Here is a 25,038-nt window from a genome sequence, read left to right as displayed (position 1 = left end):
CACTATTCGTTCTACTTTTTTCGCTGCCGCCTCCTGGGGAGAACGACACGTGGTGTCGTAGTGTCCCCGTTTGATAGAGGCGCTTCGATGGCGGTTTTCCCGCTTTCCGACAGATGATGTGGCCACACCGTGTGGATGCTCCTTTACAAACACGTCGTGGGTGCATAGCTGTGCTCGTGGACGACTTTTCTTGGCAATGCATTGATGTTTACGCCGTTAAATCACGCGTATTTCACCCCTAATAAATGTAGTCCGACAATCGTGTCCTTATTTATTACGTGAAGTAGGAAAAATGCGGCCTTCACTTTTTTTTTTGCATGAAGACTCCGTAAGAAACGCTGATCGCGCACAGCCATCACTTTCCACAGCGGAGCACAACGCATCACCTTCTGGACTACATCACGTAGTAGTACATGTGCAGAAGCTCCGGCCCAGCAGCTTTCCATTTAACTGCCAAGAAAAGTGGTCCGTGAGCATAGTTACCCGTAATAAAGGGTGCATACATTCGTGTGCGCATTTTATGGAGGCGTACTCAATTCATAGATACTTCGAAAAAAAAAGACAAATGTCTCGCGCGTAGACGTTTCTTCACGCCAACGGTATGATGAAGCTTGTATTGGATTGGCCACTCACAATGACTTACTACAGTGACCTGTGTGTGTGTGTGTGTGTGTGTGTGTGTGTGTGTGTGTGTGTGTTTGTGTGTGTGTGTGCTGTGTCGTGTTGTGTTGAATGTGTTGAATATTTGCGTTAAAGCCATACACCGCATGACGATCCCTTTGCTCGCTGCAGCAGCCGTTTCCGAAAGAAACGAGCTTCTAACCCTTTTTTTTTTTTCGTGTGGCATTTCAATTTGTTTATCGCGTTTATTGCGCCGACCTTGCGGCGAAGATGACTTTCTGCTAAAGATTACGTTGTTTTCTACAGGACGAGTACGGAGACACACCTCTGCATGATGCTATAAGAAAAGCGAACAACGATATCGTTGATCTGCTCGTGAACTTCCGGAGCATCGACTTTACGGTGAAGAACAAACGTGGCTTCAACGCATTTCATTATGCCGCCTTGAAAGGAAACATACAGTAAGGTTTCTTATAACCATCTTACTGAACAGAGCAATGCAAAACGGGACGCATTGGTAACGAACACTTCATATTTCCCGTGCTTCTATTTGCCTTGCTCTATCTGATACGATGATTGTATACCAAGAAGTCACTGTTTGATATGCCAAAAGAGCATACGAAACACGCGTTTGTTTGAGTGTGGAAAAATCTTTGAAACCTTGGCCACCATCATGCCCTGCGAACGTGAGATTCCACACATGTCCATTGTGGGGGAGGAGGGGTCTTATTCATTGGTAGAATGGTAGTGATAATCGCTTTGTGGTCACTGTAGTAGGCCACGAGTGTTGAAGATTGGGCGAGATTGGGCAAGTGGTTAAAAAGCACCCGTCACAATTAACTCGGGAAATTATATAAGCGCATTGTATAGCAAGAGCTGGCAGCACGTGTTTAGCACCCCGTCTTTGGTTTTATCTGAACATGATGTGGCCTTCCTTAATCAGCATAACCGCCTATGAATCTGTGATATGTGACGGTGCGATGTTGTGTGTAATCTTGTCGTTGCGTTGGGTGGTTTTGTATGCTTGCGCTGGTCTATATATTTGATGCAGTTTGACAATAAAGCTCAGTTGGAAGTTAGCGCTCTGTCCTCTTGTGTTGGTCTGCTCGGCCGTTTCTTCTTCCCCGTAATGCGCTATACCAGTTCAAGCACTGTAGTAGCCCGTTACTAGTTGCGCCAACACTCCCAGCAAGAAGAATTGGCTCCTTTCTTTGCGCGTTGCACCCACGTTGTTCTTACGTCTTTCCTTTCGGTGGTCTACTATGGCACCTTTAAAATGAGCTCAACGTGTTGCTTGTCGTGTTTTCGTGTATTCCATATATATGTATATATATATATATATATATATATTGTTATGGCGTTTATTAGCAGGCACACAGCGAGTATAGGCAATGGCGACAGTAACGGCCAAGCACGGACTCCCAGCGCGAGCGGCGTCCTTTTTTGGGTAGACCCACTAGAGAACACTTGAGAGTTTGACCCACTTCAGTGTTCGGCGGCTTCTCTACAATCACCCCGGGGTCGAAGAGGGAGCCGCCTGGCGACCTAGCAGCTTGTCACTACGAGTGGGTCATAGTAAGCCTTCAGGCGCTCCACGTTGACTATGTCGCGCCCGCGGCGGCGCATGTCCGAAGATTGTTCAATTGGCTCGATAAGATAGTTGACCGGAGATGTGCGCTCGATCACACGGTAGGGATCTTCATATTTCGGGAGTAGTTTGGAAGAAAGGCCGGCTACAGAGGTCGGGATTCAGAGCCATACAAGGGAACCAGGAAGGAACGTGGGTTCAGAAGTGGCGGAGCCATCACGAATACTCTTCTGCTGCTCTTGCTCATGCGTCGTAAATGTCTTGGCCAGCTCGCGACACTCTTCAGCAAGCCTGGCTGTCTCGGAAATAGGTGCACACTCAGATGGATCCGGCGTGTACGGGAGTATAGTGTCGATGGTGTGTGACGGGTGCCTTCCGTACAGCAAGAAGAAAGGTGAAAAACCGGTCGTGCTCTGAGGGGCGGTGTTGTAGGCGTATGTGACGAAGGGCAGTATAGTATCCCAATTCGTATGGTTGGCGGCGACGTACATCGAAAGCATGTCGCTGAGGGTGTGGTTAAAGCGTTCGGTCAGGCCATTCGTCTGCGGGTGGTAAGCAGTTGTTTTGCGGTGGACAGAATGGCACTCCATGAGAATGGCTTCGACGACTTCTGACAAGAAGACACGGCCTCGATCGCTGAGAAGCTCCTGAGGTGAACCATGGCGCAGTATAAATCGGTGCAGTAGGAAGGACGCAACATCACGCGCAGTAGCCGCAGGGATAGCGGCGGTTTCGGCGTATCGCGTTAAATTATCTACGGCGACGATGGCCCAGCGGTTACCAGCCGACGTCAGAGGAAGCGGCCAATACAAATCGATACCTATGCGCCCAAACGGACGCTCAGGCCAAGGTAACGGTTGAAGACTGGCTGGCGGCATGTGTGCTGACGGTTTGCGGCGTTGGCAAGCGAGGCAGGAGCGAACGAACTGCTGCACGTAGCGGTGCATCCCGCGCCAGAAGTAGCGTTGCCGAATACGACGGTAGGTTTTGAATACCCCAGAGTGCGCGCATTGCGGATCAGAGTGGAAGGATTCACAGATCTCTGACCGCAGACTGCGGGGTATCACGAGTAACCACTGCCGGCCATCGGCGTCGTAATTGCGTCGGTGTAGAAGGCCGTCACGGATGGCGAAATGGCGAGCTTGACGACGCAAGGCACGCGTGGATGGCGTTGCGGATGGATCAGCGAGCAAGTCAATGAGCGGGCCGATCGAATTATCCTTTCGCTGTTCGGTAGCGATGATGTCAACATCAATGGCAGAAACTGAAGTCGAGGAGAGCACATCACCTTCAGGCAGAGGGGAGCGCGAGAGGGCGTCGGCGTCAGCATGCTGGCGTCCGTTGCGGTAAAGCACGCGGATGTCGTAGTCTTGTAAGCGAAGAGCCCAACGGGCGAGACGGCCTGAGGGATCCTTCAATGATGAAAGCCAGCATAGTGCATGATGGTCGGTGACGACATCGAATGGGCGACCATACAAATAAGGTCGAAACTTTGTAAGGGCCCAGACGATCGCCAGGCACTCTTTCTCCGTGACGGTGTAGTTTGTCTTGGCTCTCGTGAGCGTACGGCTTGCATATGCTACGACATATTCAGGGAATCCGGGTTTGCGCTGTGCCAGGACAGCGCTGAGGCCCACACCACTGGCGTCTGTGTGCACCTCCGTCGGGGCCGTAGGGTCGTAGTGGCGTAGAATGGGAGGAGACGTCAGCAAATGGCGGAGCTTCACGAACGCGTCATCGCACTCAGACGACCACGAATTGAGGGGCCCGTTACTTCCAAGGAGCTTCGTCAGCGGTGATATAATCGTAGCAAAGTTTCGTATGAAGCGTCGGAAGTATGAGCACAGGCCCACGAAACTACGCAGTTCTTTGACAGACGCAGGTTTGGGGAATTCGGCCACGGCCCGAAGCTTGGCTGGGTCAGGAAGAATGCCATCCTTGGACACGACGTACCCAAGGATGGTGAGTTGCCGTGCTGCAAAGCGGCACTCCTTCAGATTTAGTTGCAAGCCGGCATTGCTCACACGTGCGAAAACTTCTTTCAGACGTTGGAGATGCGTGGAGAAATCTGGGGCGAACACAACAACGTCATCGAGGTAACACAAGCACGTGTGCCATTTCAAGTTGCGCAGAACGGTGTCCATCATGCTCTCAAAGGTCGCAGGAGCATTACATAGACCAAACGGCATGACGTTGAATTCGTACAAGCCGTCGGGTGTGATGAACGCAGTCTTCGGTCGAGCGTCATCAGCCATGGGTACTTGCCAGTACCCCGAGCGCAGATCGAGAGAAGAAAAAAATTCGGCTCCGTGAAGGCTGTCAATTGCGTCATTGATGCGCGGCAGTGGGTAAACATCCTTGCGCGTGATCTTATTGAGCCGTCTGTAGTCCACACAGAACCGCACAGAACCATCTTTCTTCGCGACAAGAACAACAGGAGACGCCCATGGACTGTCCGAGGGCCGAATAACGTCGCGTCTGAGTTTATCATCAACCTGCTCGTTACTTTCCCGACGTTCAGCAGGCGACACGCGGTAGGGACGTTGCCGTAATGGTGGATGGGCACCAGTGTCGATACGATGTGTAACAGCGGACGCGCGACCGAGAGAACTTCGCCCGACATCGAAAGAAGAATGATATTCTCGCAGCAGGTCCAGAAGCTGGGAACGCTGTACCGACGTAAGATTGTCATCAATGTAGGGGCCAAATACATCAGGAGATGATGAATCATAAGTGGAAACAGCACTGACGGTACACGAACTGGAACAACGCGAGTCATCAGGTACGTCCAGGACTTGTGCGTTATCCACTGGTTCCACTCTGCCGAGACATTCCCCTCGAACCAAGGTAACAGTGTACGGGGATGGGTTGGTCACAAAAATATCGGCGTTGCTCTGGGTGATTTGCATGGTCGCGAAAGGTACTAGCAACCCTTTCCTTCGGCAAGCACGGTCGGATGGCGAAATGAGCGCAATTGTGTCGGAGAGTCCAGCGCAGTAGACAGGTACACCCATCGCCGAGCTTGGAGGCACTAAGGTGTCGTCTTTCACGAGAATCTTACTCAGTTTTGAGGGACTGTCTTCCGGCATCAAATGCGAGAAGGGTGAGAGTTCAATTTCGGCATTGGCCGAAATTGAACTCTCACCTTCTCGCATTCTTTAGTTCTGTTGATACGATACGTTTGTATTCGTCTGTCGGATCACCTGGGAGGCGCCCGTAAAATCTTGAGTCGTCTAGTTGGCGGTATGCTTCTTGTGATCCCAGGTGATCCGACAGACGAATACAAACGTATCGTATCAACAGAACTAAAGAAACTGTTGGACGCAGAAAAGATAACCAACACTGACCACAAACTGATGCAAGCAGCATACCCTCGTCCAGGTCGCTTCTACATCCTCCCAGAAATTCATAAACCCGGTAAGCCAGGTCGACCAATCATATCAGGCGTCGGTACAATAACTGAACCCATATCAGGGTACGTGGACAAACTAATAAGCCACATTCCATGCACCCTCGCGTCGTACATAAAAGACACCACACATTTTCTTCGAGACATTGCGGGTATCTGTGTGCCGAAAAACTCGTACTTGGTTACTCTTGATGTCTATTCATTATATACAAATATTTCTCACGATGACGGCATAGCTGCATTACAAAACATGTACACAAACCATAGACAATCTAACACCCCAGATTTCTCTGCCATTGCAACATTGACGAGGATGGTCCTCGAATTAAATTCATTCGAGTTTAACCAAGACTATTTTCGACAAATCAGCGGGACAGCTATGGGCACCAAAATGGCACCTAATTATGCCAACATATTTATGGGAAAGCTAGAATCTGAATTTCTTGCACAAAGTTCCTTGAAACCAATGTTATACAGAAGATACATAGACGACATCTTTCTTATTTGGACCCACAGCGAGGACGAACTTCTCAGCTTGATAGACACTTACAATGCTGTACATCCGAACATACACTTCCCACACACATACTCGCAAGTTACCGTAAATTTTCTTGATGTTACCATAACGATAGAAGAAGAGAAGCTCTCTACAACCCTATATCGCAAACCAACGGATCGACAACAATACCTTCATTACCAAAGCGATCATCCACGCCACTGTAAAAACAGTATTCCATACAGCAAGGCTCACCGGTTTAAGCGAATCTGCTCTAGAGACGCTGACTTTGACACGAGCTCACAGAGGCCAAAAATTATGCTCGAGCAACAAAAATACCCCCCACATGTAATTAATGACGCTGTTCAAAAAGCGAGAAAACTAAAGCGTGAAGACTTACTTATGAAGCGACCACCACGAGAAGACCCACAACGAACAAACCTCTGCTTGACTTACAGCACAAACTTCCCCAATGTAAACAAAATCCTTAAACGACATTACAACATTCTGGAACAAAGTGAACGTCTGAAACGCGCATTCCCATCCGCTCCAGGCGTCGTTTACCGACGACCACGTAACCTCAAAGACACCCTTGTCCACTCCCAAATTAACACATCACCCCCCAATAATTCATGCCGCCCTTGCTTAAAGCCACGATGTCTTGTATGTAAGGCGATGCGAGAAACAGACAAAGCAACCAGCACGCAATCCAAGTTTTCGATTAACATACGAGGAAACCTAACATGCGATTCCTCTAATGTGGTGTACCTACTCGAATGCAACGTGTGTGGTATGCAGTACATCGGACAAACAGAAACACCATTTAGGATTCGCTTCAATAATCACAGAGCCCATGCGAAATCAGCCCCAAGTCTACCTCTATCAAAACATCTCAATCTTCCCGACCATGCATTCGACAAACTATCAGTAACGCTCTTAGAGACGGGATTTAAATCAAATCGAGAACGTGAGCAACGAGAGTCATACCTTATCCACCGATTTAACACCCTCGATAGAGGAATAAATGAGAATCCTGGTACACTTGCAGCAATTAAAGCATTAGAAAACAATAACGGCAACAATGAAAATAGTAACTGAGTTCACGGCACTGCAGCTGCGAAGGGCACTGGACAACCCAAAACAATTCCAAGTGTAACTACTCTTCCTAAGTGCAGCTGTCGTCTGTTTTCTGTTTTATTTTACTACCCAATCAATTGTGCCATGCACGACATGCCCAACAGCAACTATGTGCACAGCCGGGAGGCCCCCACGACACGCGTAATTTAGAAGCGGGCCAGGAGTTCGCATTGCACGCGCTTGCACAGCCTACCGCAATACGGGGCACCCCTATTTTTACGACGAAATGTTGACAGGGCGCGGAGTAGTTAAAGGCTTAGAACTTCCTAAAATGCCCGCTGACCAGCCTCTGCCAAAATACGCGGCCCCCGTCCTTCTACGACGAATTGTTTACGGGACCCCGAGTAGTTAAAGGCTTAGGACTTCCTGAAAAGCTCTTTTTTGCCCCACACCGAACCGCCAGTGCCAGGAGGGGCCGTCTGATCGGGAGGAATGCGCTAGTGAACGGAAACATACACAGACCGCTGACATCAGAAAGGTGAAGGGGAGAGGGGGGAGAGAGATGAGGGGGGAAGTGGAAGGAAAAGTGGAAAGGGGAACCCGAGGGGCGTCCACGTATATTATTTTTCTCTTTTTTCTTTCTTTTCTTTCTTTCCTTTTCTTTTTTTCTTTCTTTTTTTCCCTCTTTTCTTGCCCTCTGATTTGAGATTGTATAAAGCTGAGCACCGACAAACTGTATCTTTATTCCTGATGAAGGCCAGACTCTAGGCCGAAACGTCGAAATAAACCACGTTGTGACCGCTCACGGAGGATCTACTAGACTATATGCAACGCTACGGCCACTCAACCACCATGCCTGCCTATATATATATATATATATATATATATATATATATATATATATATATATATATATATATATATATATATATATATTGTGACGATGGAACGCGTTTATTTACAATATGGGTAATGCAGAGGTGTAGCTCAGCCAAGGATCCACAGCGTCGCTCGCGAGCCAGTCGAGTCTCTTCCTCCTCTTCGTCGAATCTTCGCTAGCGCGTTTCACTTCCCGGTTCGCAGACGATGCCCTCTGGGCGAGTCACTCAGATGGTTGATGGTGGCACGGTTTAAGGCGCGCAACGTGTCAGTTGTGTTTTGCTAGAGCGGCGACCATTGCTTGTGACGCTCGAGATTACGTACGTGACGTCGCTGAGGCGGTCAAGAATGACGAATGGACCGGAATAGTGAGCCAAGAACTTTTGGCACAAACCACGTTTGCGGACTGGTGTCCATAACCACACAAGATCGCCCTTACTATAAGATACGGAGTGATGGAAGGCGTCGTAACGTTTCTTAGAACGCTGCTGGGATGCCAAGGTTCGGAGGCGTGCGATGCGACGGGCTTCTTCTGCGCGGCAGAGCGTCTCGGCTGTCGAGGTTTCCACGTCTAGTGTAAAAGGTAGTATAGTGTCGAGACAAAATCGTGGGGAGCGAGCATACAGCAGGTAAAATGGAGAGTAACCTGTAGTCTCATGCTTCGCGGTACTGTACGCGTACGTGATGTAGCGTACGTAAGGTAGCACTTCGTCTCAGTTTTTGTGCTTAGAATCGACATAAATAGACAGCATGTTCGTGAAAGTCCGGTTCGTGCGCTCTACGAGACACTTGGTCTGCGGGTGATATGGTGTGGCATGGCGGAAATTGCAGGCAGACAGACGCAGGATCTCTTCAATGACGTCATCAACGAACTGACGTCCGTGGTCGCTAATGACAACGCGTGGAGGACCATGGCGGAGAATTATACAGCGAAGCAAAAACTGCGACACGTGCATGGCCGTTGCAGCAGGTATTGCAGCAGTTTCTGCGTAGCGCGTTAGGTGGTCAACACAGACGACGACCCATCGATTGTTACTGCTCGATCGTGGAAATGGACCGAGCAGATCGACACCAACAGTCTCGAAGGGAGAGTTAGGAGGTGGAACAGGATGGAGAAGTCCTGGTGGCGTAGCCGTGGAACGTTTGTGTCGTTGGCATTGTTCGCATCCAGCAACGTATTTTTCCGTGTCGTATCGCATCTTGGGCCAATAGAACCTTTGCTGGATTCGTTGAAGCGTTCTGGCGAAGCCCATGTGGCCACAGGTTGCGTCGTCGTGTAAGGACCGAAAGACGTGAGCCCGTAAAGTGCGTGGAACAACTAGAAGCAGACGGGCGCCTTGTCCGGAATAATTCTTCTTGTAAAGGACGCCGTCATGAACCACAAAAGAGCTTGGGTTTGCGTGTTCATTTGCGGAGGCGAACAGAGAATCTAAGGAGCGGTCCTCTTGTTGGGCTGTCCGGAAAGTCGCGAGATCAGGGAACTCAGAGGCAATAGCGCCGATATACTGGTCGAAGTTGTCAGCGTCGCACTCCGTCGTCGGTAGAGGAAGGCGCGATAGGCAGTCGGCGTCTGCGTGCCGGTTACCGCTCTTGTAGCGTACTGTGAAGTCGAACTCCTGTAAGCGCAAAGCCCATCGCGCCAGTCGTCCAGATGGGTCTCGGAGGCCTACCAACCAGCATAGAGAATGATGGTCGGTGATTACCGAGAAGCGACGGCCGCAGATGTATGGGCGAAACTTGTGCACGGCGAAAACAACTGCGAGGCACTCCTGTTCTGTGACTGTGTAATTTCGTTCTGCCTTGCTCAACGAACGACTCGCGCAAGCGACCACGTGTTCAGCATTGTCATGGCGCTGAACGAGCACTGCACCAAGGCCGATTCCACTGGCATCTGTGTGAATTTCCGTTTCAGCAGAAGGATCGAAATAGCGTAGTACCGGTCCTGAAGTCAGTATGAACCGAAGCTGCTTAAAGGCTGCTTCGCAATCCGGTGTCCAGTGGAAAGGGATATCCTTTTGCAGCAAGTCAGTCAGTGGTTGTGCTTTATCAGCGAAATTCGGAACAAATCGACGAAAGTAAGAACACAGGCCCAGGAAGCTACGCAACTCCCTGGGGGACTGCGGCTGCTTGAAGTTGCTGACAGCGGCGACTTTCTGCGGGTCCGGTCTCACGCCATTTTTATCCACCAGGTGTCCCAGAACCAAGGTTTCACGTTCTCCAAAGCGACATTTTTTTTAGTTCAGTGTAAGCGCAGCTTCCTCGAGACAGGTTAGAATGAGGTCAAGGCGATGATTATATTCTTCAAATGTTCGGCCAAAAATCACCACATCGTCCAGGTAACACAGGCAAATTTCCCATTTGAGGCCCCGTAAAACGGTGTCCATATATCTTTCAAATGTGGCGGGGGCACTACACAAGCCGAATGGCATAACATTAAACTCAAACAGACCGTCGGGTGTAACAAAGGCCGTCTTTTCTTTGTCAGCCGGATCCATGGGGATCTGCCAATACCCGAATCGCAAGTCCACCGATGAAAAATAGGACGCTGAATGCAGGCAGTCGATGACATCATCGATGCGAGGAAGCGGGTACACGTCCTTCTTAGTTATAGAGTTGAGACGTCGGTAGTCAACGCAGAACCTCCAGGACCCATTTTTTTTCTTGACCAAGATAACAGGCGCGGCCCAGGGACTTGACGATTCTTGAATTACGCCAGAGGTTAGCATCTCGCTGACTTGCTCTGAAATTACCTTGCGCTCTGACGCGGAAACTCGATAAGGTTTCTGTCTGAGGGGGTGCGCAGATCCGGTGTCGATCTTGTGACGAGTGCGTGTGCTGGGCGTCTGAGGTCTATGCGACTTCCGTGCAAAATCAAATACTTTAGCATGCCTGGCCAGCAGTGTAACCAACACTTTGCGCTTATGCGAGAGAATAGACTTGCTAACCATGTCATAAAATTCGTATTCCGTGCCGGATACATCAGCATAGTCCGAATTTGCCGCATTGCTGAGAGCTCCTATGCAGATACTGCACTGCCCTTCAAACATGGCAAGGCGCATTCCCTCTGGTAGTACAACAGACTCGGATGAGCAGTTAACTACCCATAATTTAGTTTTTTCCTCGGTGAGAGACACAACGCAGCGCGGCAGAAAGATGTTTTTCTTCATGCAAGGCAAAGGCAACGGCTCAATCACAATATCAGGAGAACTGAAACTCGAGTCGGCATTCGAAGCAGCAACGGGCACGCTGGCAGTAGACCATGCCGGTAGAATAGTGTCTTTAACTACAACGAGTTTGTCATCTCCGCTACGCCGAGGCTGCTGGGCGAGGGCGGACACCTGAACTTCGCCTGCCCCGCAGTCGACAGTCGCACAGCACTCTTGCAAGAAGTCAATTCCGAGGATAACGTCATGCGTAGAATGAGCGAGCACTGCGGATTCTGCCTTGAACGCTTTACCAGCAACACGAACAGACACAGTGCACACACCTACTGGACACAAAGCCGTGCCGCTGACTGCTCGAAAAGTAGAAGATTTATCCCAATAAAACATAACCTTGCGGCCAAGTCTCTCCTTGAAAACTAAACTCATTACAGAAACTGTTGCACCGGTGTCTACCAGAGCCATCGTGGGAACATTGTCAATGAATACATGAACCTTGTTGTGAAGCATGTGAACTAATGGAGGCATACTTGTGTGCAAAGCGGTACGTCCAGCGACCTCGCCTCCATCGGCCGCGCCGGCTAGTTTCCCGGTGGCGGAGAGGAAAGCCGCGGCTGGGGACGGGGAGATGGGGACCGTCGCTGGTGCGTGGTAGGTGGCGTCAAGCTCCTCACAGAGGCAAGCGAGTTACTGCGGATGTTCGGCCGGTGCCCGTGCTTCTGGGCAGTTGAATCCGAAGGCCAGTAGGCGTAATCGGGCTGTTGACTTCGCCGTGCAAGCATCGCTGGTCGGTCAAAAAACGTCGTGCGTGGGTGACGTCCCGATGGGCAAAACCGGGCGATATGTCCGCGAACACCGCACTGGTAGCACACGGGGCGTTCCCGAGGCACATTTAATGCTGCGGTGTGGAGAGGATGCTCAGGGAACTGTTGCCACTCGGACAGAAACGGAGGCGGTTGGCTGTCGTAGCTATAACTGCTGCGGGGCGCATAAGACGACTCGACGTAAGTAGCCTGTGGTGGCGGAGCCCTCAGCCGTGGACTGCGGGTGAAGTAACTGCGCTCGTCGAAACTCGCGGCATTGATGCTTGGGGATAGTGTATCACACTGCGGGTCTCCAGCTTGCATGGGAACAGAGACATGGCGACGTAGTTCCTCCCGTACAATCTGACGAATGGTGGAGGAAAGGTCGGCAGGTAGAGAATTCCGGCAGACATCGACGGTGGCAACAGTCGTGACGTTGGCCAGACGTCCGAACTTCGATGTGATGCGACGAGTTTTAAGAGCCTCGAAGGTTCAGCAGTGGTTAATCACGTCGGCCACGCATTCCAGGCTCTTCTTGCCAATGAGGAAGTGGTAGACGTCATCGGCGATGCCCTTGAGTATATGGCCCACTTTGTCTTCTTCCGTCATGTGGGCATCCACCGACTTGCACAACTTCAGAATCTCTTCAATGTAGGTTCTGAATGTCTCACCGGTGACTTGAGCCCGTGACAACGTCTGCTAGGCACGTTTCTTCTTCGTTGCTGGGTCTCCAAAGCATTTCTTAATTTCCTCCACAAACTGGTCCCAGGTTGTCAATGTGTCTTCATGGTTCTCAAACCATACCAGCGCCGTGAAATCGAGGAAGAGCCCCACGTGAGACAGCTGGCTAGCCACATTCCAACCGTTTGAACGGCTCACCCGCTGATAGTGGCTTAGCCATTCGTCCACGTCATCGCCGGGTTTCCCTGTGAAGGTTCGCGGCTCCCTGTAGTGGTAGGGCGACGTCCTTGCGGCTGGTTGCTGGTTGTCTCCGTCCGAGCTCATTTCTTGAGGTAATGGTGCCAAGCCCGCTAGTCGACGGCTGCGGCGAAGCTCGTGTAGCGGTTCCGTCGTTAGGGGACGGTGCCTCTCCGGTATCACTTGGTAGTAGCTAGCTTACCCAGCACCTTCCACCACAATTGTGACGATGGAACGGGTTTATTTACAATATGGGTAATATTTACAATAACGTCTCAAAGGCAATCTGTCAAGGCCAGCGATCGAGCCCGCCTGACGCGATCAACTCGACGACGTCATCAAGCGGCGGCGCCGGTCTGTGTTACGCAACGTACAGCGAGCTCTCTCAGCCCATGAGCCCGGTGAAGCGATCGGCGCCTTCCAGTGTGGCGAGTCTTACGCAATGCGTGGCAACATCACTCGTCTTTTGGTGCAACCCCGCGCAGCGGCTCCAGATTTGATGATCATGACGCAGCCCAGTCTAGTGTTTCCATTGGAGGATTCTGACATCACGGTGAGCGGCGCTTCTGGTTGGACGTTGGTGACACAAAAGATCCTCCCAGCGCCTATAAAAAAGCCAAGCGGCGCGTCGCCAGCAGTTGACCTATGCGTCAGAGAGAAGCCGACGTATGTGTGCGAGAGGAGACCTCTCGGCTCTTCGAGTCTCTAAGCTGTCGGCCCTAGTGCCCAATATGTAGCGCCTCTATTTCTATGCTGTACATAAACCTTGCCTTAACTCACCGTCGTCTCGTCCGCTCGTCTATCAACTCTGCGCAGAAGCAGTCGCGAGCTGAGTTACACACGCTACGAAACGGTTAGTGACCTTGGCGGTGGAGTTCGGAGCATTGGCGCTTTCGGGACCGTGTTGGCGTCGCAAGAAACTTACGCGGGTGGAAGGATGGGGATGGGCACTTGCGTCTGACTGCGTCTTTTATTTCACTTGGTAACACCAACTAGAGCCTCAAAAAAGCCGTTTGAGCCAGGTGAGGAGAAGCAAAGTGATAGTGAGAAGTTATGTGAGGATTAGGAGGAAGCATAGGAGGAGTGGAGGCTGTTGCATAGCGTAGCAGTATATATTATAATGCACCAAGGTGGTGGGTAAAGGAAGTTAGGGTGAGGATGTGTAACGAAAGGGAGATGACAGAAAGCAGGCGGGGGATGGTAAATCGCCAGGCTGCGTATTATAAGTTGTAGCAATTGATGGCGGAAAAAGGAAAGGGATTGAGGATGAGGGACTGGAAGGTAATAATTTTAATGGACGGTGTATTGTGCAGTATAATGAGGTGTTGTGAAGGGGACAGCACAGGAGGGTTTATGGCGGGAGGAGGGAAGAGTGGAGGGGGAAAGCCGCGGCTGCATATGAAATGAACGCTTCTTTTCTCTCCGTATAAGCTGAGGAGGGCGCATTTTTGGAGCATCAGCGCTTGCTCCGCGAACCCCGGCGTCGCCGAAAAGCACGGGAAGCACTGATCCGCGATTCCCACATATTTCGCGTCGAGTGTAACTGCGTACATTTTCACTGAGGATTGCTGGTTACGCTGTGGATACAAGCGCGAGGTTTCATCATTATTACGTGTTCTATTTTGTTTGCGGGAGAAAAGAAACTGGGGCTTTTCTTTCGCATGTATTCACGTACGACATTAGTGTCTCCGTATCGTGCCGACATCGTTCTGTGCAGAGAACATGCTTATCCGAATGTTATCCACTTATATATTGATTCATGGGAGTGGTGCCATTTCAGGATTATTCTGGGGCCTTGGCGTTGAAGGCAAAAGTGCTCGGCGATTTCGCAGAGTCCACCTTGACTGAGGTCAGGTAGTCAATATAAAAGACATTATTGCCCGCTGCACTGACACCTCCGAGGTCAAACAATTTACTTTCCGAGACTGGGTGAACGAGACCTTCGGTCTGCCCCACCGCGGTGGTCAAGTGGATAAGGTACTCGGCTGCCGACCCGCAGGTCGCGGGATTGAATCGCTACTGCGGCGGCTGCATTTTCGATGGAGGCGGAAATGTTCTAGGCCCTTGTGCTCAGATTTGGGTGCACGTTAAAGAACCCCAGGTGGTCGAAGTTTCCAAAGCCCTCTACTACGGCGTCTCTCGTAATCACATGGTGGTTTTGGGACGTGAAACCCCACATATCAATCAATGAATACCTTCGACCTAATCACAGTTTAGACGCTATTTCAATCGACGCCCGGCTTTTAATCCCAACCACCCCTGCTTAGCCCCTAATCGCTAGCGTGTGTCAATTCTCGCTCAATTTTATTCCGAATCTTTACCACGGGCGCACATCGGGATGCATTCATTTCATTTTACTGCTTTAAAGACACTGTTCGGTATGTCGCATGAAGGGATATAAGAGAAACAGCTCTTGTCATAGTATGAGTGGTTATTGCACTAAGATTAGCTAAACTCTCGACATCTAGGATGTGTCCGCACATAAATGTTTAAAACATCTGCTATATTGCGCCCGCAGCTGCATGACGACGTGCTGTCGACCAACGCATCAGTGCTACAGGAATGACGTTTTTGCGTATGTATATTGGTGTGCAATGCGAAAATTCGGGCAATAATCGCATGCCGTACGTCACAAGCGACATAGACCTTTTCTCTGACTGGCATTTTCTTTATTCTTTTCATTTTCATAGTGCCATGGAAAGGTTACTTTCCAAAAAGCTGGAGCTTGTGGACTCCAAGAAAGAAGATGGTTACACTTGTTTGCATCTTGCGGCAGTCAACAATCACTACAGCATTGCGAAGCTCCTGCTGACAAAGGTGGGGCCACGATAATTATTTTTCTGCAAATTGCTATTCGCAAAAAAAAAAGACTATTGACAAGTTTCTTGCCAAGCAGCTAGACTTTACTCATACGTTTATGGGCGAGGCTGTGCCCTGCCGGGGCTTTCGCCAAGCACCGTTTCCCTTCGATTTCAAATTCAAACACAGTGTCGCCGAACAAACCTCAACGTTTGCACATGCAGATAACATGAATTGTCATCAAGATGAAATGAATTGTCATCTAGTGTTCACTGCTGGTTATGAAATTTGTGGCCCGTGTACCGAAACTTATGTGCACGTTAAAGAACTCCTTGGGGCAAAAATTTCCGACGTCCTCCACTGCGGCGTGTCTCATAATTATGTTGTGGTTTCGGAACGTGAAAAACCCTTCAATAATTCTTTACCATGTGTGCTAGTTTGTCTGGCGTGATATCCGATGACTCTGATTGCCGAGGGAACCAGCGCAAAAAGCAAGGAAGGAACAGAGAAGGAGAGTGACTGAAATCCTTGGCGATAAGAACTCTTTGGTTAGGCAGAATTACAACTTTGTATCCACGATCGGCCGGCGAGTCTCGTAACGACTAGGCAATCTAGGCACGCTAGGATTTGGCTAGGATAGCATAGCACAGTGTTGTATAGTGTAAGGAAGTGACGATGTGGGGAAGGTAATTGAGTGTGAAAAGAGATTTTAGGGTGAGGAGAAGATGAAAGAGAGAAAAACAGAGAAAGAGAATCAAAGAAAGAAGCAACGAATAGAAAGAGAACTCGGTAAATGCCGAGAACGAAAGAAAAGACATGGCCTCAGAGATGGCTGGCGCGCGGTGGGTTTTTCACCTGCCGTCCCAATCGCGCGGAGAGAGCGTGTTTCCAGAGGTGGGCGTGGCCTGCTCTTTCCTCCGCACCGCGGCGCTGCTTCGTATGGTCAAAAGGAGGGTGGAAGACAATCTGTTCTCACTGACGCAGTGCATCGAAATAGCAGAAAAGGAACACAGGCCCCTGTGGCTAGCATTTTTGGATATCAAGGGAGCGTACGATAGCGTGGTTAAAGAGGAATTGTGGGGAATACTGGACACACTAGGCGTGGAACATGTAGTCACTAATCTTTTAAAGGGTATCTACAAAGGTAACAAGGTAGTTATAAAGTGGGAAAAACAAGTATCCAAGCCTGCTGAGGTAAAACTGGGGCTTAGGCAGGGGTGCCCCCTGTCACCCTTATTATTCATGATGTACCTACAAGGATTAAAGGCAAAATTAGAGGGAAGTGGACTGGGCTTCAACCTCTCTTTAGTCAAACAAGGAAAACTTATTGATCAGGCACTACCAGCATTAATGTACACAGATTATATAGTGCTAATGGCCAACAACAAGGAAGATTTGCAGAGATTGATGGACATCTGTGGTAATGAGGGAGATAGGTTAGATTTTAGATTCAGTCAGGAAAAATCAGCAGTCATGATTTTCAATGACAACGAAAGTAGCGAGCTTAGAATACAGGAGGTCACACTAGAGATAACAGATAAATACAAATATCTGGGCGTATGGATAAGCAATGGGACCGAGTATCTGAGGGAACACGAAATATACGTGACGACTAAAGGTAACAGGAATGCAGCAGTCATGAAAAATAGGGCATTGTGGAATTACAATAGGTATGATGTTGTGAGAGGAATATGAAAAGGGGTCATGGTTCCTGGGCTGACGTTCGGCAATGCGGTCTTGTGCATGAAATCAGAAGTTCAAGCAAGATTAGAAATTAAGCAACGTGGAATAGGTAGGCTTGCTTTAGGAGCTCACGGGAATACACCAAATCAGGGAGTACAAGGTGATATGGGATGGACATCATTTGAAGGCAGGGAAGCTAGCAGCAAGATAAAATTTGAGAAGCGATTGAGAGAAATGGGGGAAGAGCGTTGGGCTAGGAAGGTTTTCAGCTACTTGTACATGAAGAATGTCGAAACAAAATGGAGGAAGCGAACCAAGAAGTTGACTGGTAAATACTTAGAAAACAGCAGGTGGCCAAACCAAAAAGAACTATCGGTTAAGAAGAAAGTGAAGGAAACGGAGAATGACATGTGGAGAATGGGCATGATTAAGAAGTTCGCACTAGAGCTCTATCGAACTTTTAAGCAGGAAATTTCCAAGGAAAGGATCTATGATAATACTCGGGGTAGTTCTCTACTGTTTGAGGCCAGGACGGGAGTACTGTGAACCAAGACATATCGGGCCAAATACGAAGGGGTAGACACAGTATGCTGTGCATGTAGAGAGGAAGAAGAAACTGCCGAACACTTGATAGTGTTCTGTAAGGGGCTTCATCCTATAGTTCAGGATGATGGCACAGAGTTTTTCAAAGCACTGGGGTTTAGGGACCGGGAGGACAAAATAAACTTTAAGCGGGTAAACTTAACTAGAAGGAGGTTATCTGATTGGTGGCTAAAGTCAAGGCACGAGTGAAAATTTAACTCTTCACTGCAAAGTACGAATCCTCAAACTCACTTTTTAAGGAAAAAAATAAATATAGTTTTTGGTTCATTAGGTATTACGGCTTGGTGGCGCTAGCCACCGCCCGATCTAAAGGGTACAGCCATATCCATCCATCCATCCATCCAAAAGGCTGCCGCGCCGTGGGTGACGCTTGCATGTGGCGAGAAAAAAAGGGGGGTTTGCGCTTTTACATAACTTCGCGCTCATTTGGGAATGTAGTGCCAAGACGTACGAGAGGAAAAGTCAATGCTTGGGCGTATACATTCTTAAGTGGGCTTTATTTGCTGTAGGTTTGTGCCGCCTATATTAAAGCACTTATAATTGCGATGCCTCTGCAAGAGATACGCACGTGCTGGAAACTTACTGTGCTTCAAAATTTGCAGGCTGTATAGTAAATAGAGGACACAGGCGAAGAAAAAAAATGACAACCCGATCAACTAGCAAGGTCAGAACAGTGCCGTGTTCTACGATCACAGGTTACACTCTAAAAAAGTGGTTGCTTTTTTTATCCTTTCAAAGATATAACGCTGATTTGTATTGTAACGCCATTTAAAGAATCCTACCGTCGAGCCGCAGAATTAGGATACAAGTAGAATGGTGCGGGTGGTCGCCATGCGTTCAGACTATAGTCGCTGGTTACAGGCACGTTTTGGTCACCTATGGTCGCCCATTTGCACTGTCAACTTCACGGTGTTGAATGGATATGTAAGAACGAAAAACGAAATGCTTTGCTTGTTCAAGAAGTAAGCAACATACGTTCAGAGTTTAATGAACCTGGTATGAAACATTGCAATATTACATAGCAGTGACAATTTGAACTTTTTTTTCATCAGTAGTCTACCTCGGCGAATACTCAATTTTCGTTAAAAAGACGCTGTTCTGCTACATGTGCGACCCTTTGATTTGAATGCAGTCGAGATTACAGTAAGTGTACATGAGACTAATATTGCCTTTGTGCTACCAAAACATGACAAAAATTCAGGTGGCGAAAAAGGAGACGATGTCAACTCAGGCACTTTCAATGTGAACAATGTGGGGAGGGAATGTAGATCGGTTAATTGAAGCCTTTGCAATATTCCGGCAAATTACTTCACATTTACCTCATTTGAATGAAATAACAAGGGCAGCGAGTTATCTAGAGGGTAACTGCACTTCGGTTGACCACCTCATAAACACCCGCACACAATATAATAGTAAAACTATTAATCAGGATAGGAGAGCAGTATAATAAACAACAATAATTAGTCCAGTTTTCTTCCATACAAGTCTCCAGAGGAAAGGAGGGGTGGATTGACGGTCACCAACCATACGCAAGCACAGACAGACGGACAGAAGCACCAGCTCACGGACGGACAAACTGATGAACCATAGAGTTCCCTAAATTAACTAGAAGGGACTCTGGCACTGCGATCGTTCAGCGGCTATGGGAATAATGGGTGGTACACATGTTTGGCTAGTCTTCATACTTGCGGTCGACGAATCCTACTTCTGGCTTTCTTTATTGCCGTGTTTCGGTTTTGTTTCAAAGGAAAAAACGAACCCCTTTGAATTTCGTGACCCGATTTGAAAAACTAAGCCTAAAAGAATAAGGTGGTGAAGTGCAATCGCTGAACATTTGCTTATTTTTGTTTTCTGAGAAAACAGCTCCATGCCGCACGAACACACACGGTGTCATAAGTACGCATATTAGACAAATCCATGTTACCCATCATTCTCAGGCTCTCTGAAGCGCCGTGCGTTGTAGCCCCCATAGACGCCAGTGCCAGAGTTCCCTGTAGTGGAATTTAGGAAACTCTATGGGACGGACGCATGGACAGGCGGACAGAAGCATGAACCAGGGATGGGCGGACACACGTACGGAAGGAAGCACGGACGGGTGGGCGCGGACAGATGAACAGAAGCACGGATGCATGGACGAATGGATGGACAAAAACACTGACGCACTGAAGCACAGACGAATGGATTAATGAACGCACGGACGAATGGACACACGGAAGGACGGATGGACGGATGCTTCACCCCATTCATCATTCACTTGGTAGATATGCTGTGAAAACCACTAATTCTATCTAGTTACTCTATCCCCAAGGACATATACACACATCATCTATTGAGCAACTCATAAACTAGAGGTGGCTACATACTGCTACTACTACGACTACAGAGATGGGCACGAACCGCGGCCTAAGGAGCTTTTCCCTTCAAAAATTCTGGGTCAGAGTGGGGACCGCACCAGGATTGTTTGGATTCGAGTGGGAATCGAATACGGGTCGTTTGCGTGGTAAGCGGATGTTCTACTGCAGGGCAACGCATATGCTTGTGAATACAGTGAAAAGAACTTACTCTGCTCATAAATGCAATGAATGCATCTTTCACACTTTACAAAAAAATGCATGTCATATTGGAGTAATAACACGTGCTACAAGCGCCCATTACCAGTGGGCGTCAGAAAATGACTATCATAATGACTCCATTGTTTAACCTAAAGCTAGTCACCCACTACAGAAGGCACACATGTTACTGCGCTTAAAAGGCCGCGTTTGCGGAGCACAGCAAGTTAGAAAAGGTTTCATTCACGAAGTGTTTGAAGTATGCATTAGCAACAGGATATCGCTACGGCATTAATTCTACTCCTAAAAGGGAAGTTTTAGGATTCCCATACGGTTTTCTCTACTGTACCTTTAAACCACTTCACTGTTAGAAACCTTGTATTTGCGGATCCCAAGTTTGGATGACACCCAAAAGAACAGCGTCCAAGCTGGGGTGAATTTCCTGCCTGCGTTTTTTAGGGCCGTTGTATGGTTGACCTCAAGAACGTCAAAGGAGAAACAGCTCTGCTCTTAGCTGTGCACAACGGGCACTGTGAATTGGCTGAGCTGCTTGTTGAAGCCGGCGCGGACATCAACGAACCAGACGAGGATGGTAACACTCCAATGCACATGATCTTGCTCAGACTACAAAAAATCAAGGTACGTTCCATCGGTTCTTCCAAAGCACCAGTTTAAGGGAAGGTAGTTTGAAATACCTAAGTTATCAAATAGAATCAATTTTTATTTTCTACCCTGTAAACCTACATATAGAAGACTACGGGAAAAAAAGCTGCCGAAAGGCGGGTTGATTAGTTCGTAGCCCAAAATACACCATGACATGTGGGCAGCAGCAAAGAAAAACAGTTCACAAACGAAAAGATCAAAACATATGATTAGTGCAGAATGAAAATGTACAACAGCCTGGAAAAAATATACAAAAATACAACGCCAGGATAAATGAAGTTAGTTATACAAACATAGATCTATGTGCAGCTGAGAAACAACAAAAGAAATCAAATTGAACAACTGAAAATGGTTTAACAATGATGGTAAAGAATAACATAAACGCTCTATGCGAGTATTCAAACGGGGCGTGGCAACTTTAAATGTTCTCTATGTCTCGTTTTATAGTAGCGGTGATTTGTTTCCAAATGTACTAGGATGTCTAGATTATGTATGTTATGTCTTACTGAGTTATATATAAAATATACGCGTATAACCGGAAACCTAACCAAATGAAACCGTGTCGACAAGCAAATCAACTCAGGAGTGAAGGTAAAAAAAAACCTGGAGGCACCAAAGCAAAAGTTTGAAAAGAATAAAACACAGAAAAAAAAAGATGTTTCGGCTCCCACAAGGCAGCCTTGTTCAGAGTAAAATTTATTGTGAACAAGGCTCCGATTAATTCATTACTGAGAATTGGGAACATCTGGACGTGGCGCCACCTCTCGACAGCAGGAACGGCGGCCTGTCAAAACTGAATGGGCAATGGGTGAGAAAAATTGAATCTCTTGAAAAAAAGACTTTGTTATGAAAAACAACTCCGCGTTATGTAAAGCAGGCACGAACTGGTACACTGTGGTAAAACTAAGTATAGCACTACAAAGCGTGTGGTTTCTCAGGACAATTGAACACCGCCCATGGAAACGCATCGGATCTCAGTGCTGTGGGAAGCCACACGGTTGCTAGTGCGGTACTGTAACTTCGCCAGACTGTTCAACTAAGTCTCTGCTGTAGAGAACCGGGAGTGGTTTTTGATAATCAAATACGATTTTTTTTTGCCTATTTCTCATTTAGTTGCGGCAGACCACCACTGTGACTGATGACAGATCGTGCTACGAACAGAGGCCCCCCCCGCCCCCCAATCTTGGTTATGTGACACTGCTATTGCGTTCCTTGTTATTTTCATTTCCTGTTTTGGTAAACTTTTATGCCATAATAGGTACAAACATAAAATTTTAGTCTAGTCTAGTGGACAAAGTTTTGAGTAGTTTTGTGGCAATGTAGGTGGTATGAAGCCACTCGTTACACCCCTAAATTATCCGCCCAACGACTTGATTCATGGCATTGGTGATTGCATATCATAAAGTAATTCGATTAATATAATTTCATTACTGCCAAGTCAGGCCTCCACAGCTACGTCGTAGTGGGTGAAACAGAGGCGCAATAGTTAAAGATTCAAGAAAATTTATGGAATATAGGCTGCCTCTCTTGGCTAGGTGCCCTGCCGTGGCGGTCTAGTGGCTAAGGTACTCGGCTGCTGACCCGTGAGTCGCGGGGTCAAATCCCGGCTGCGGCGGCTGCATTTCCGATGGAGGCAAAAATGCTGTAGGCCTGTGTGCTCAGAATCGGGTGCACGGTAAATGACCCCAGGTGGTCGAAATTTCCCGAGCCCTCCACTACGATGTCTCTCACAATCATATGGTGGTTTTGGGACGTTAAACCTCACGCATCAATCAATCAATCAATCAATCAATCAATCAATCAATCAATATCTTGGTGAGATATAACTTTTGGTGAAGCTGTGCTTGATATAGCCGCTTGCATCTTGCCCATGGCGACGCCTTATTTTAAAAGCAAGCTTTGCAAGCCAGCAATTGCGTGTGTTCTTGTGTTTTGGCAGATCGTGAGTGATGTTACAAGCTCAGAGACCAACCTATCGTTGGCCTGCTTTCTGGCCAACAAGGGCGGCGACCTCTACAAGAAAAACAAGGCTGGGAAAACGCCCTTGGATGTGGCTGGGGGCACTAAATTCGTTGAGTGGCTCCTAAGATCGAAAATGGCACCAAGGTAACTTCTAGTTGAACAGCACAATTCTGGTCTGCAATCCTTTACGCTGATGACGAGGCGTACTCTTTTCAGAAGACGTATAAATGAGTGCAAACGCTGGGACATCATGCTTAGACTGAATGCTTCAAAAATTCGCGCACGAACAGACAAAGCTTTTAATACCCGGTAAAGATCCCATGATTCTCTATATTTTTGGAACATTTGATTACGGTGGGGCTCATTATATCAAAATCGTGTCACGTAAGAACTCTGATATTCTTTTATAAATAATAAATGCTAACTAATCTTTGCGAACAGCAGGAACTTTTAATCTATCTATCTATCTATCTATCTATCTATCTATCTATCTATCTATCTATCTATCTATCTATCTATCTATCTATCTATCTATCTATCTATCTATCTATCTATCTATCTATCTATCTATCTATCTATCTATCTATCTATCTATCTATCTATCTATCTATCTATCTATCTATATATCTATCTATCTATCTATCTATCTATCTATCTATCTATCTATCTATCTATCTATCTATCTATCTATCTATCTATCTATCTATCTATCTATCTGCCTGCCTGCCTGCCTGCCTGCCTGCCTGCCTGCCTGCCTGCCTGCGACTTTTAGCTCTCCTGGGTTCAATAATGGTATCGATACCAAAATTGGTATGGCATGACATGACTGTATGGCGAGAATAAGTGACAAGTCATAAAATGATAATCATGACATGTATATCATGAATGTTATAGTCTTGCTGCTGTTGCGGTGGTTTCTTTCCCATGAAATGTTGAAAAACTGGCTTTGTATGACACGACTGCATGGCGAACACAAATTACAGCTAGAGCCTAACATGGAAATCTTGACAGGTATGTCGTGTAAGTCATGAGTCATGACTACACGCCACGCTCATGCTGCGCTCGCGGCCTTTTCGCTAGCTTCACATGTGCCAATTTTCGTATTACACGACGTGAATGAATGACGAAGGTATGTGACAGGAGCAAACATGATAATCATGAGATGCGTGTTATGTAATAAGATGACTACATGCTACGCTCATGATGCACTCGCATGCGTTTCGCTAGCTTCACATGTACGAAATTTGGTATTACCTGACGCAAACGGACGACATAGGTAAATGACACGTCCGAACATAATGATCATGAGATGCGTGTCATGTAATAACATGACTACATGCCACACTTACGATGCGCTCGCGGCCGTTTCGCTTGCTTGACACTTGCCGAATTTGGTATTACGTTACGTGAAGGGATGACGAAGGTATGTGACTGGCAGAAGCATGATAATCATGAGATGCGTGTCATGTGAGGACATGGCTACATGCCACAGTCAAGGCGCCAATACACTTCGACGTGACCCGGTGCCCGTGCGCACCGGCCTTCGTTACGTTACGTCACGCTGGCGGTGCCACACTATAGGCGCAGATTTTCGACGCATGCGCGTTTGAGCGTGCCCGGCGTCCCTCCGTCACAAAGAGAGCAAGACGCAGCGCAGCATGTCGCATTTCGCGCCGGTTGCCACCGGGCCACGCCGACAGCCGCCGGTCGCGCCTGGCGTCAGACTATAGAGTGCTCGCGTTTTGCTAGCGTAGCGTCGTTGCACTTAGCGTGCGCGCGCGTCAACGTTACGCCGGACTTTATTGGGCCCATCATGATGCGCTCGCG

General features: G+C 48.0%; 1 protein-coding gene across 6 annotated transcripts in view; it reads left to right on the top strand.

Annotated features, from left to right (window-relative positions):
- LOC119173915 (E3 ubiquitin-protein ligase MIB2) overlaps positions 1-25,038 on the top strand; it is a 121,614-nt gene that overhangs the window by 91,511 nt on the left and 5,065 nt on the right. For all 6 annotated transcript variants that reach the window (XM_075889752.1, XM_075889749.1, XM_075889747.1 and 3 more), the window contains 4 exons: positions 928-1,082; positions 15,643-15,769; positions 21,046-21,225; positions 23,189-23,355. In XM_075889752.1, the coding sequence (XP_075745867.1) occupies positions 928-1,082; positions 15,643-15,769; positions 21,046-21,225; positions 23,189-23,355 (629 nt within the window). The remainder of the gene's footprint in view (positions 1-927; positions 1,083-15,642; positions 15,770-21,045; positions 21,226-23,188; positions 23,356-25,038) is intronic.

The sequence above is a fragment of the Rhipicephalus microplus genome, chromosome 3, assembly GCF_043290135.1.
Source record: "Rhipicephalus microplus isolate Deutch F79 chromosome 3, USDA_Rmic, whole genome shotgun sequence".
NCBI lineage: Eukaryota > Metazoa > Arthropoda > Arachnida > Ixodida > Ixodidae > Rhipicephalus > Rhipicephalus microplus.
The sequence above is the reverse complement of the archived record's forward strand: the minus strand, read 5'-3'. Positions and strand labels throughout refer to the sequence as shown.